The 13,942-nt window shown below is 50.8% G+C and overlaps 1 protein-coding gene across 1 annotated transcript in view; it reads left to right on the top strand.

Annotated features, from left to right (window-relative positions):
• Nucleotides 1–579: 579 nt before the first annotated feature.
• Nucleotides 580–13,942, top strand: part of LOC131916223 (uncharacterized) — a 130,064-nt gene continuing 116,701 nt past the window's right edge. The window contains 4 exon segments of the mRNA XM_059269531.1: nucleotides 580–712; nucleotides 6,273–6,326; nucleotides 7,707–7,867; nucleotides 10,943–11,013. Coding sequence (XP_059125514.1) covers nucleotides 580–712; nucleotides 6,273–6,326; nucleotides 7,707–7,867; nucleotides 10,943–11,013 — 419 coding nt within the window.

Below are 13,942 nucleotides of genomic sequence, written 5' to 3' on the forward strand. Positions count from 1 at the left end.
TGCAGGGTTTCCTTTCAAGGCAATGAGAATAGTTCAAAATTGTCTAATGTGATGGATGCGCAGCTCTGTGAACACACCAACGTGCAGCAGGTTGTCCACTGTGTGCATGTCCGTGTATACACGCACACACGTGTGAACATATGAGTGGAGGGGCATCAGATAAGCCTTTAGTCACCAATTTTCTTTTTCAGATTTTATTTGATGTGTGTGCATGTGCGTGTGCACACATGTGCTCGTGTGCCACATGTGTGTGGGTGACCACAGTGGCCAGAGATCTCCTGACACTACAGGAGTTACAGGCAGTTGTGAGCTGCTGAAGATGGGTGCAGGGATCTGGACTCTTTCCAGACCCCCACCTTAGTTTTTGAGGCTGAGCTTCTTATTAAATCTGGAACTCACTCATTTGGAGCAGCTGGCCAGCCAGATCCAGGACCCTCCTGTGTGGACCTCCCCAGGAGGGTTGTAGGTGTGAGCCACGCGCCTGGCTTTTACAGGGAGCTGGCCTGTAAGTTCCTCAAGCTTATGCAGCAAACACTTTCCCTCCAGGCCCTGGCCAGCCTTGGCTGCTCACTTTGAGTGATGGGGCTGGACTGTAGATGTCCTACTTCAGCCAAGCAGCTCATGAAGACTGTCTTTGCCACAGGCTTGCCCTCAAGGCTGGACTTTGACACCTGGAGCTCAGCAAAAAAGCTTCAGTGGAGGGAACTCCGGGGTGAGGAAAACTGAGGCCAGCTTGGGGAGCACAAGATAGATGTGAGCGGGCCTGCTCCCCCTGTTCTCTGTGACTGAGCACAAAGCCTGGCAGATATTCTTCCCAGCACCAAGACAGGGCCCTGTAGATCTGCCTCACGGTCCCCTGTCTCCTCATCAGAGGAGACAGCAGCCAAGCTAACCAGCTGACCACGAGCCTATCAGGTGGTGACAGTGGTTCAGTAGCTTATATGTCCCCAAGCCACTGAATTATGTGCATTAAGAAAGTCAATTTTGTGTCTTATATATTAGATTACAACAAAACAAACAAACAAGAACCACACAGGGCCAGTGAGATGGCTCAGCAGGTAAAGGAGCTTGCCACCAAGCTGGAGCTCAAACTCCGCATGGTAGAACTGACTCCTGCAAGTTGTCCTAGGACCTTCACATGCATGCTGTGACACATGTATACAGACACATACACATATATGCAAATAAATGTTAAAAACAGCAACAAAGCCACACAGCTACATGGTACCACCTGCCCCGAGACCTCAAGGTTCCTAGTGCTTCCTCCAAGGCAGAACAGGGCTTTCCCCTTAGTGATCACAAGCCCCCTCCTCCCTCTTCCCCCAGGGAGCTAATAGTGTCCCCACAGGCTTCTGATTGGCTAGTCTATGCCCCACCACCTCACTCCCTCTCCCCTGGTCTGAAGGGAGCTGAGCCGGCTCCTCTAGGGATCAAGCTGAGGTTTCTGGGCTCCCCTGTCCCTGTCCCTGGAGGATGCTGATGCTGGTACCCACCGGGCTCCTAGCGCTGGTCCTGCTCTGGGTGCAGACAGGAGTGACCGCAGGGAGTAAGTAAACATGCAGCTTTCTGAGTCTGCCTGGCATGGAGAGGGCAGCCACCCTGGTCTGCAGGACTCAGGTTCGCCCCAAATGTCCTTTTGTCTGACCATCCCTCTTTGCTTTACTTTGCTGAGAGAGAGGAGCTAAGCTTACAGGCAGATTCCCGTCTCTCTTCTCCCTCTTTTTCCTTCCTGGAGCAGGTAAGGTAGGGTTTACAGAAGCTACTGGGGGCTAGACCTGAGCCCTGAGGGAGGGGCATCCAGGCTGGTGTGCAGGGGTGTACAGTTGCTCTCCCCCCGCTGGGGTGAAGTTCTGGAGGAGGCTGAGACAGACTTGCTTGTGTTCCTTGACTGCTGGGGCATACAGAATGGTAGGAGAGTAGGAGACAAGGGGACCAAATGGGACGGCAACTTTCCCAATTTAACGTTTAAAAAATATGAATTTTAATAAGTTTTTTAAACTCAAGATTGGCAAAAATAAATATTAGAAAGCATCAAATGTCTGTATAGTTCCATCTTTTGAAATCTAATATTCATTTTCCATTTGGTGCTTTTTCAACTTTTGGTTTTTGAAACAAGGTATCAGGTAGCCTAGGCTGACCTCAAACCCACAGCATAGTCAGGTTCTGTGGCCTTGAACTCCTTTTTATTGTTGTTGTTGTTGTTGTTTGCTTGTTTTGTTTTTTGAAACAAGGTTTCTCTGTGTATCCCTGGCTGTCCTGGAACTCTGTAGACCAGGCTGGCCTAGAACTTACAGGGATCCACCTGCCTCTGTCTACTGAGTGCTGGATTAAAGGTGTGCGCCACCATGCCTGGCTCCCCCCCCCCCCCCCCCCCGCGGGATGTGTGTGGGAGTGTGTGTGTGGGTGTGTAGGGGGGCTGGGGGGTGGGGGGGCTTGAACTCTTGATCCTTCTGCCTCCACCTTCCAAGTGCTGGGATTACAGGTGTGCACCACCACACCTTCCTAGTTTTTTCAATTGGGACACTAAAGTTTCATTGAAAATTTTTTATTTGTCTTTAGATTTAGGGAGGAGGCAGGCACTATTGTTTCCAACGTGTTCCACAATGTTCTAGTACCTGAGTTGAGTATCAGATTTTCGTTTCAATTAATTAGAAGTTTCTCATACACCAGTAAGGGTTCAAGTGCCCAGGAGCCAGAGATGACTGATGAGTGGGACACAGGATGGTGGCAATCTCCTCTGTCTTCACTGGGGACTCAGTATATCCTTGCTAAGTGAGTGAGGAGAGGTGGATCTACACAGACCCTGGAAATGAGAAGCCATTCAGGCCATAGTGCACACGTGGATTTCAGTCCATTTCAGACCTCTTCTCAGAGGTTAGTGAATGTGAACCAGGCATGCTGGAGCACACCAGTTGAGGCTGGAGGACCACAAGTTCTAGGCCAGCCTGGGCTACATAGCAAGACCTTGTTTCTAAATAAATAAATGGGGTCAGTGAGATGGCTCAGAGGGTCAAGGCGCTTGCCACCAAGCCGGAAGATCTGAGTTTGATCCCAGGACACACATGGCAGATGGAGAGCTGGTTCTGAGTAGCTGTCCTCTGACCTCTGCATGCGCTGTAGAACCCGATGAAGACTCTGCCTTGTGTGGGCCTTTACTTCTTGGTTACTTCTCATGGATTTGTTACCAATGAACTTCATTCTCAGAAACCTTTTTTGTGAAGTAACAGTGTGTTTTGATTTTAAGTGCTTGAGAAATGGGAAGGGTTCTTGGAACATGTGCCCCTTCGGGAAGGTCAAGGCATTCCTGTACTGACTGTGGTGTAGCTTTGTAGGGAAGCAAATGGAGACAGTTGTCATGGCTCCCAGCAGGAGGCCGGGGCTGTGCGCAGGAGGAGTTGGATGATTGTGCACAAGTATGTTAGATGTTGTGCCACTGAAACCATGTCTTTAAAAGGGAGTTGGGGGTGTCCCCACAAACCCACTCCCCTGGCATCCAAAAACAACAAAACCAACCAAACAAAAACCAGTTGCTGGGTGTGGTGATGGACCCCTGCAATCCCAATGCTTGAAAGGCTGAAGCAGGAGGACCAGACTGGGCTACATACTAGGCTGTGTCTCAAAACAACAAAAACGGATTCTTATAACATGGTTGTTGATTGGGTATGGTGACACACATCTGTAATCCCAGCACTTGGGAGGTGGAGGCGGGAGGGTCCCTGTAGCTTCCCATGTCAGTTAGACCAGGCAGTTCAGTGACAGACCCTGTCTCAAAAAATAACAAGGAGAGAATGGAGGAAGAAATCTGACGTCGACCTCTGACCTCCACATGCGTGTGTATACACAGGACACGCATGCACACACACACGCACACGCACACAGCTTTCCCCTACTCCCCAATTTCTCAACTCCATATATCCAAGCTACCATTAACAAATACAATCAATACTGAAAAGTATTGAGATTTATTTTCATTCTGTAAAATCTGGGGTGAATTTTACACATGATTTAACATGGATGGGTCCTAGTTATCAAAGACTTGAGGCAAGCAGGGAGGAAATCAGTTGGGCTAAATGTCTTTCAGGTGTGGGTTTCCCCACTGATATTCTGCTTTGTTGGAAAAAGGGTTCTGGTAAAGGAATCAAAATATCAGGGTAGGGCAACCCTTCCAGATAGTCTGTGATGTCCGGGTCTTTGTAAAGGTCTAAGTGACATGGTGTGAAATACACTTCCCATTTTGAGGATGTGGGGTGTGTTCTGAGGGATCACACGGACTGGAACATGTGATGGGTGCTGGGGCTGAGGATGGAAGTGGCATTCTGGAAAAGTCGCTGTAGGAAAGCTGCAGATGTGTTCTGGCCACAGGGGACGTGGATGGGACCTGGAGGAGGTGGGACCGTGGGGAATAGGGTGCTGACCTAGGAAGGGTTCAGGCCTTTCCTGGGGTCTTCAGCAGCTTGAAGGGAGGCTGGGCAGCAGCTCGCTTGTGCTGTGTCTGATCACACTCAGCATGTCCTCTGTGTCATGACATCGATTGTCTGACACAGATCCTTGGCTTTTCTTAGTTTGTCTGTCTACCCATGCACCCATCTACCCATTCATCCATCTACCCATCCATGTATCTATCCACCTGTCCACCTGTCCTTCAATCCTTCCTTACTTCCTCCTTTCCATCCATCTGTCCATCCCTTTCATCTAGCCACTCTGTCCTAAATTTAGTGTAACTGTTTAAAGAATTTTAAATGTTATTTATTTGTGTGTGTACATGTGTTGGCCCTGAATGCCATGGGACACACGTGAAGGTCAGATCACTTGCAAGAGCTGTTTTTTTCCACCCTATCCGTCCTGGGTATCAAACTCAGGTCATACGGCCTTGGGGGCAGGTATTCTTACTGAGCCATCTCGCTGGCCCTACGTACTCTCATATGTAGTAGAGAGGTGACAAGACTGTGGAATGGGCCGGGCTGTGTAGGAACTTGGTTCTTTTGCTAACAAGCCATGAGTTAGCAAAGGTCCCTGAAGTCTCAGCCTCTGTCTACAAATGATGGCGGCCTCTGCTGGTTGTCAGGAAATATATAATTTGATTGGAGCTCATTCGTCCATTCAGCCTTTTCATTCTCTACTGGGCGCTGAATTCTTCTCCAGAAGCTGAAGCCTACAAAGTTAACTGAGTCAGGATAATTAAAACAGATTTTACAAGAGTTATGGATAAAGTGCTGAAGTAGAGAAGGACAGGCAAGTACCTCCTCTAGGCAGAAGAGGATCTGGGGAGAGGCATTTCTTCTGGGATGGAAAGCGTCCTGAAGTTCAGAGAGCAGAAGGAACAGTGTTTAGACAGAATAGCTTGTGCAAAGGCCAGAGCAGCCCCAGGGTGGCTAGAGGGTGAGGGCCAGTGGGCGTGGCCAGAGCAGCCCTAGGGTGGCTAGAGGGTGAGGGCCAGTAGGCGTGGCCAGAGGCGGCAGGTGGAGGCTGGCTTTGTGGTTGAGATTTTATAATGAGAAAGGAGACTCCCCCCCCCCACACCCCGTGTGAGTGTGTGTGTGTGTGTGTGTGTGTGTGTGAGAGAGAGAGAGAGAAAGAGAGAGAGAGAGAGAGAGAGAGAGAGAGAGAGAGAGAGAGAGAGAGAGAGACACACGCACACACCAGTACAAGTAGGGGTCAGAGGTCAACCTAGGGTGTCATCCTCCATCACCCATCTTGTTTTTTGAGTTAGCCTTTTGCATTTGGCCTGAAGTTCACAAAGAAGGCTGCACTGACTGGCCACAAGCCCAGGACTCTCTTCCCTCTGTCTGGGATTGCAAGTGTGCACCGCCGTGCCTGACTTTGTGTGTGGTTCTGGGATCCAGACTCCAGTCTTCACACTTGTGCTTTACTGACTGCGCTGTCTCCCTGTGGCCATGGGATAGTCAGAGGACTCTCCTGGTGTCTAGGCAAGAGAAGGTATAGCTTCGCTGGAGCCGGCCCTGTGGATGGGTGGGCAGGGGAGTGGAGAGAAGGGTGGAGGGAGGGAGGGAACAGAGGAGGGAAGACTAGTGCAGCTGGAGGAATTGACAGAATTCAGGGTGCGGATGCCTCAGAGTCGGGAATGTGGCAGAAGAAAGAAGCAGAGACACACAGGACCTCCAGGCCACCTGCTTGAGCCATCGGGGGCATTGGTACTGGTGTCCAAACTGGGGAAGGGCGGGCTGGCCGGAGGGCAAGGGGCTGGAGCACTCCCCTGCACACCCTAGCAGGTGGGTGGCCTCACCTTGTCCTTGCTCTGATTGTGCTTTCAGAAATTGCAGACTCACAGACCGGACAGGAGGTGGCCTGCATGGTGGCCTGCAAAGGTGAGTGCGTCTCCCAGGGACACTGAGTCACGCCTCTAACCAGGAGTCTTAGGCCATTGAGGCAGAGCCAGAACAAGGCTGATGCAGAGCATGGCAGAGCTACAAGGTGGGGTGAAGAACAGCCTTTGGCTGTGCTCCCAGAAACCAGTGGGAGGAGAGCCAAGCCACCCACACGGTAAGTTTCCAACAGCAAGCCACCCCAACCCCCAAGCCACGCTGTCCTTCTGAGTTCCAAGTGGATAACTGTCTTTGGCTCTGCATCAGTTTGTGTTTTAGGGTAGAATAGATCAGAAAACTCTGGGAGCAAATTGGTAAGAAAGAGAGACGCATCCTGGGGACCTGAGGCTATGACGGAGTGACACTGGACAATGAAATATTCATGTTTCTCCATCAGGTGGGCTTAAAAAATTCCAGTCACCTCAATTTCTTACACCCTCCTCATCCCCAGCAAGACGTCCTGGTCCAGGCTGGCCACCTGGATTGTTACTAAAATGGAGCTAACAGCCCCATTCTGACTTCATATTTATCAAGGTAGTAGAGGAGGAGCCAGGCCGCCAGGGTTGTTCTGTTTATTTATACTATTTTAAAGTGTGTGTGTGTGTGTGTGTGTGTGTGTGTGTGTGTGTGTGTGTGTGTGTTGGGGGTGCTGCATGCATGCTTATATGTAGAGGTCAGAGGACAACTTCAGAGAGTCAGTTCTTCCCTTCTACCTTTGGGTCCCAAGGATCAAACTCAGGCTGGTTGGCAAGGGCCTTTACACTCTAAACCATCTTATTGGCCGGAGACTACTGAGGCTTGAATGTAGCATTTGCTAAGTTTGTTAACCACTTTGAGTCTCACATCCACTTTCTGTAAAGGGTGAAGGTAAGGGACACCCACTTGAGGAGTGGGTGGCAGGGAGAAGGCTCACTCAGTAAAATGCTTACCAACAAACGTGAGTATTCAAGTCCAACTGCCAGAATCCACACAAAACCACCCAGGTATAGTGGTTCACCCACTGCCTGGGTCCTGGGCTTGCTGAGCAGCCCGCCCAGCTGAGTCAAGGAGCTCCTGGCCTGTGAGGGATCCTGTCTAAAGACAAAATTAGGTGCCTGAGGAACAACAGCCAAGGTGTGCTCTGGCCTCCACACGCATGTGCATATACACACACACATGCACATGTGTGCGCATATACCCACACATCCTGAAAGAAGAGAGCCTAGCCAAGGCTGAGCACATTCTGTGAGTGTCTTTGTTTTCTTCTGAGCCCTTCAGGGGGTCTGCTGCTCCCTGGCTTCTCCAAGCCAGGCTAGCCTCTTGGGGTCCACATGGAAAGAGGAGGTGGGAACAACGCTGGGTGGCATTTGCTAAGGTGACATTGTTCCTTCCATCTGGTTCCAGAGACAGCAGAGCCACACCTCCCTGTGGACACCAGATACACCTACCTATTCTCCAGCAACACCAGCACCAGCCTGAAGGGGGCGCCACTGGAGACGAGTGGCCTGGGCCTCCAGGGTTTGGCTGTCCTTGAAGTGCTAGGCCCATGCCAGATGACCTTATGGGTGAGTGTCTGCGTAGCTGGGAGGCTGTGATGGCACTAGGGAGTAGACACTGTCCCTGAATTTCCACTGTAGACTCAGGAGGTGAGGTTCCCAGGGAGGGGTGTGTGGAAGGGACACTGTTTTGGTTGCAGGTGATAACTCAGTGGCCTAGCAGGAAGAAACAGGTACATAGGATATGGAGACAGCTTGACTGAGCGTCAAGTGTGAAGGTCCAAGGTGTGGGTGAGTCAAACCAAGCCAAATCCTTTAGTCAGAGTTGGACCTGAGTTGGGGATTGACTCAGTCAGTAAAGTGCTTGCTACATCCCCAGCAACCATGACACAAGTCAGGTGTGGCTGAAACCTGTAACTGGGCTATGGGGAAGCAGAGACAGGAGAGGCTCACGAGCCAAATTCACAAGCTTCAGATTCAGTGACAGACGCAGTCTCAAAAAAAAGTGTGGGTGGGGGGTGTGTGATAGGAAAACATTCAATTCAAAGTTGACCTCTGGCTTACACACACACACACACACACACACACACACACACACACACACACACACATGAACAGGCTGGTGGAAGCATGTCAGACGAGCCTCTAGGCCTGCCCTGTTAATCTTTCTGCTGGACACTGGCCTTGCACTTCCTGGGCCACAGGCTTCGGATAAGGTGAGTAGTCAGATGCAGTGCGGCCAGCCCTGGCAGAACAGTGAGTTCAATTCACTGGGTGGCTGAATGTTTGTTTTCCTTGTATCAAAAGCTCCTGTATCCGCGTAAGGGGAACTGCCCACCCACTCCTGTGTGTCCTTCTACGATGACTGTCCCGCTTCTTAGACGGACCTTCCTATGCATGCACCTGACTGGGTTTTCTCTGAGGTCTTGATGGACTTGTGCAGCATTCTTGAGCTGGCTGGAGCATTTGCTGATTGTCTCAAAAACTGTCCTGGATGTGTTCATGTGGACCACAGGATGGGGTGTTTTGTGATGGTTCTAAGTCAACTCCAAATTCTTTGTGTTGTTGTTTTGTTTGTGTTTGAGATAGGGTCTCTCTCTACTGGGATGTGTAGGAGCATCACAGTCCTGAGAGATCCCTGGGCCCCCTGCAGCCTGTGTTGCACCATCCCAACCCCCTACTGCTCCTTGCACGACCTACCAGAAGGGCTGCTTTGACTCTCTCTTGCAGGCCTGTCCATCATGTGCGCACTGGTAGCTGTGAATGTGGCCCAACATAAAACTGCAAACTTACTTAAAACATTCTGAGATTTTTTTTGCATTTTTTTTTTGTGTATAACTTGACTCTGTTGTTTAAAAGTCTGAACTTCGTAAATAACAAATATAAAAATGTTGGACACCCCTGTAAGTTTAATGGTATTATGCATGCTTTTATATTTTATGTCTAGTTATTTTACTGTGGTAAAATATACACAATATGAAATTGTCTATATTCATGAGTTCCATGGCACTGATTACTTTTACACTGTCCATTTCTAGAATGTTCTCAGACCCTTAAACAAGAACATCAGTCCTAGCTCCCTGAATCCTCCCTGGCCCCACCCATCTTCTCCTGAGTCTAGGGATTTTCCTACTTCTGGTGCTCCATGTAAGTGTAATCTCCTGGCTGGCAAACCCTTTTCTGGCTCCTTTCACTGATTAGGATGTGTGCAAAGCATATCTGTATTCTAAAATGTACCAGAACTTCATTCCATTAGACGATGTCTTCTGGAGATCTTGTAAAATGCCTCAGTTGGTAAAGCAAGTTTGCTGCACAAACTTGAGGACCTGAGTTCAAAATCCCAGCACTGCAGGGGGATCTGGGCTGTGGCTCACACCCGTGGTTCTAGCCCTGCGAATGTGGAGAACAGAGGATTCCTCAGGGCTCTCCAGCAGCTTGTCTTGCCCATTTGGTAAGTCCCGGAGTCAGTGAGATATTCTGTCTCAAAAAATAAGGTGGGAAAGATAGAAGAAAACACCTGATGTCAACTTCTGGCCCAGACACACATGTGAACACTCCCCTCCCCCATACACACACCTCTTCTGGGATTAAAGGTGTGTGGCACACCTGAAGAATAAATACTTTTTAAAAATTCCTTTTTATTTTGTCCCAGTGTTGTGGGTAGAGTTCATGACTTTGTGCATTCTAGGCAGTCAACCATTGAGCTACATCCCCAGCCCAACTTTTAAAATTACTTCTCCCCTCTCTGCCAGGTATTATGTAGCCTAGGCTGGCCTGGAATTCAAATGTGGCCCAGGGTGGCCCTTGAACCCACATCTGCCTGCCTTAGTCATCCCCTGCCCCACCCCACCCCAGGGCTAAGATTACAGGCACAGCCATGCTTCTCGGCTTTACATGGGTGCTGGGATCACAGGGGACACCTGATTCTCGAAAGTTAATTTTTTGTTGGAATGAATACCACCACCCCCGGTGATGCCCGGCCGTCCAGTGGCACACCACCACCCCCGGTGATGCCCGGCCGTCCAGTGGCACACCACCACCCCCGGTGATGCCCGGCCGTCCAGTGGCACACCACCACCTCCGGTGATGCCCGGCCGTCCAGTGGCACACCACCACCCCCGGTGATGCCCGGCCGTCCAGTGGCACACCACCATGTTTGTCTTTGGTGAATGTTTGCATATATTTAGAACTGGTTATTTTCTGGGCTCGTCATTAGCCCTCTGCAGTAGCAGTTGACACTGTTGGTCACTTAAACTCGTGTCCTTGGCAGAATCTTTATTGTTCTCTGTGTGGGCGCACATGCAGAGGTAGGAAGCCAGTTCTCCCCTTCCACGTTGTGGGTCCCAGGGATCGAGCTCAGGTCATCAGGGTTGGCTGTAACGTGTTTCCTTCAACCACTCGTTCCCTGCTTTCTTTAGGTTGTAGGGTCCTGTTCCAGGAATCCTCCTACCAGACTTTCAGGTCTTTCGGGGTAAAATGAGAACAAACGTAGAGCAGGGAGCATCTGGCTGTTTCTATTACTTACGACTCGAGTCTCTGGGTCTCCAGCACCAGGATCCAGAACCTCCTCTCTGAGGAAGGAACCATGGCCTCTGACCTCAGGGAGTGTCAAGAGGCTGTCAACTCACAGTGTTTGTGCTTCAGTTTCAAGACTTCCAGGTGACGTCTGTTCTGGGGCTCCAGGTGAAGGTTCTGAAGGAATCAGAGAGTTTGAGGTAAGACCCTGGCCTAGGAGTTTGTGTATGAGCCCATAACCCCTTCTCAGGACTAACAGGCTTTGGAGACACTAAGCAAGCCAGAAAACCCAAGAAAGGGGACCTCATACTGAAGAGATGTCACTTTGGAGCACTGGTCAAATAAGGGTTTAATCTTGTTTATCCGGTTTTGTTTGAAAACAGGGTTTTATTGTAGCCCAGGTTGGCCCCAAATTTGTTACATGGCTGTGGTTGGCCTTGAACTCCTGACGGTCCCGCCTCTGCCTCCTGAGTGCTGGGATCAGAGCTGTGCACCACCACACATAGCTATGTTCATGTTTAGACTCTGTCAAGCGATCGGGCTAGACCGCCAGTGAGACAGCGAGCATTTTCATGATGCAGGACCCTCAAGTGACTCCAAATGACATCATCACACGGCTTCTTTTCTGATGGAGGGGCTCCCTACTGCTGCCTGCCACTCACTTGCAGTAGGTAGAGAGTTCAAGTCTGCTAGTTACCCGACGGGCACAGCCCCTGTGTGGGGTTTGGATGGTTCTGATCTCTGTTCCCCGAGGCCAGCTGGTCTCCCTTCCCCCATTGTCTGAGGAGGTAAAAGGCAATGTCCTGCCTGCCCCAAGCTAAGCTGCCCTTTTGTGACCCAGCCGAGCCTGGATCTCCGCCTTATGCTGCTTTCCCAGGGCTTCCTGACATGGGCTGAAAGCTGCAAGGGCAGCCAGCCTGAAGACGCCCGTCTGACAGATTCCTCTTCCTTTTTATTGCAAATTCATTTGTTAAAAAAATAAAGCCTTTGTCCAGGAATACAGGGACAGGGGCTGGGAGATACTGGCCAGTGGCAGATGGGTCCCCTGAAAGGCTTAGGCTGTCTCCTCTAAGGGGCCTATTGTCCCGCACTCCTCATCAGAAATGCTAAGTCAGGGGCCCCGGGGGTTGTCACTTTCCTGGGACCAGACTGACACTTGTATTCTGAGAGAGGCAGCACCATTAGCATTTCTGTAAGCCCAGGGTCTGAGATCCCAGGCGCTGCCTTAGGACCACCACCCCTGACACCAACTGGAGAAGAAGGGGACAAGGGCCTCCCTGGGAGGTGGAAATGGGGACAATTTTGTTTGCTCACGGGCCTGCATTACTTACTGACTTGTGGGCTTGGAGTGTGGTCATTCCCCTTCGTCCTGGACCACCTTGGTCTCCTGTATCCACACAGGGATGCAGGCCTCAGCATCCCTCCCCTCCTCTCCCCACTTCCTTCCAGGGACCAGCCATCCTACAGATGAGAGCAGGGCCCAGAGGCACGGACTCAGTCCCGCTCCCGCTCCCGGGGCCTCCCTGGCTGCTGTGTGCAGCCGCATTCCTGCTTGCCTAGTCTGAATGATTGTAACCTGGAGTTTGAGGGTAAAAGCCAGAGCTGCAGCAGCCCACAAGCTGGGCTTGGCCACCCGTCCTGGTACACCAATTTGAGAACTGAGTAACTGTGGAAAGCAGAGAGGTAGCCTGATCAATGAAGCATGCTGGGAAGAACAGATGTGGGACCAGAGGACCCACACCCATCTTTTGGGTATTGACATGAGCTTTAGAGGAAGAACTGGGGTACAGAAGAGGTCTGTATGACCAAGCTGGCCCAGGCAAGGTGCGGCCTTGTCTCAGTTCTGGTTCTGTGAAGGTGGTCTGAAGAAGTCTTTACCGCGGTCGGCGCTTGAGGGGAATGCTTGGTCCCCAAGATGACCACCCCTGCTCTGTCAGGGCTAGTTGCCCTCTGCTGGGAGTGATGTGCCCTACTTGACGAGCTTATTGTTTTGTTCTTCTTGGAATCCAAGGTGACACAGGCTGACCTGCTGCTGTGCCTCCAGCCCTGACAGGGACAAGATGGGTTGTACAGTGTAGCATGCTCTTCCAGTCTGTGCCCTGTAGCTGTGATCAGCACTATGACCATAGCCACTGGGGGAAGGAAAGATTGCACTCCTCAGGGCCATCACAGAGGGAAGTCAGAGCAGGAGCCCCTGGAGGAACACTGCTTACTGGCTCACTCCGTAGCTCCCTACAAGGTGCTGTATAAGGTTCAGGCCCATCTGACTGGGATGCTGCCACCACGGTGGGCTGGGCCTTCCCATATCAATCCTCAATCAAGACGGTCTTTCAGGCCAGCCTGATCTGGGCAATTACTCAATTGCTCCCACTTCCCAAGTGACTCTAAGCTGTGTCAAGTTGACAACAGAAACTGACCAGCGCACGTGCTGCCCGGTAGAGCTAACGGGTGGTCCACAGTGAAGGAGGCCGATAGGACAATCATGCTTTGATACTATGCCTAGTTTCCTTTGCGCCCAAGTCTGGAGTCAACGCTGATTTTCCAAGGCCTGTTTCACAGTGACAGAATCTCAAGGCAATTCCCATGGTTCTGAGGCCCCTGACCTTGGAACCAGCTGTCTGGGTCCAGATCTTAGCCTCCACTCTGGCTCCATGCTGTCTTGTCTGTACTGAAGTGTATGTTTGGGGGGTGAGTGACCCTCTGTGTACAACAAGAGACTTTGTCTCTGCGCTAGCCAACTTTATAGCTGAATAATGTACGTAGGCAGATAACAGAAAAAATAGCATTCAGAAGCCACATGAGCCCCAGAGCACTGAAGTCCGGGGACAGGAGAGGGGAGAGGTTGTAGGTTTTCAGGAAATGCAAATGGGCCTGCAGAGGAAGATGGGGACCAGGTAGTACAAGCCTGTCATCCTAGCTACCAGAGATGCTGAGGCAGGAAGGTTGCTAGTTCAAGGTCAGCCTGTGCTATGTAGAAAAACTCTGTCTTTAAAAAAGAAAGCTGGAGAGATGGTTCATTGGTTAAGAGCATTTGTTGCTCTTCCAGAGAACCCAGGTTCAGTTCCTAGGAAACACAAGTGGCTTACAACTGCCCTTGATTCCAGTTGCAGGAGATCTGAAGTCCTCTTG

This window comes from Peromyscus eremicus, chromosome 8a (genome assembly GCF_949786415.1).
Source record: "Peromyscus eremicus chromosome 8a, PerEre_H2_v1, whole genome shotgun sequence".
NCBI classification, from domain to species: domain Eukaryota; kingdom Metazoa; phylum Chordata; class Mammalia; order Rodentia; family Cricetidae; genus Peromyscus; species Peromyscus eremicus.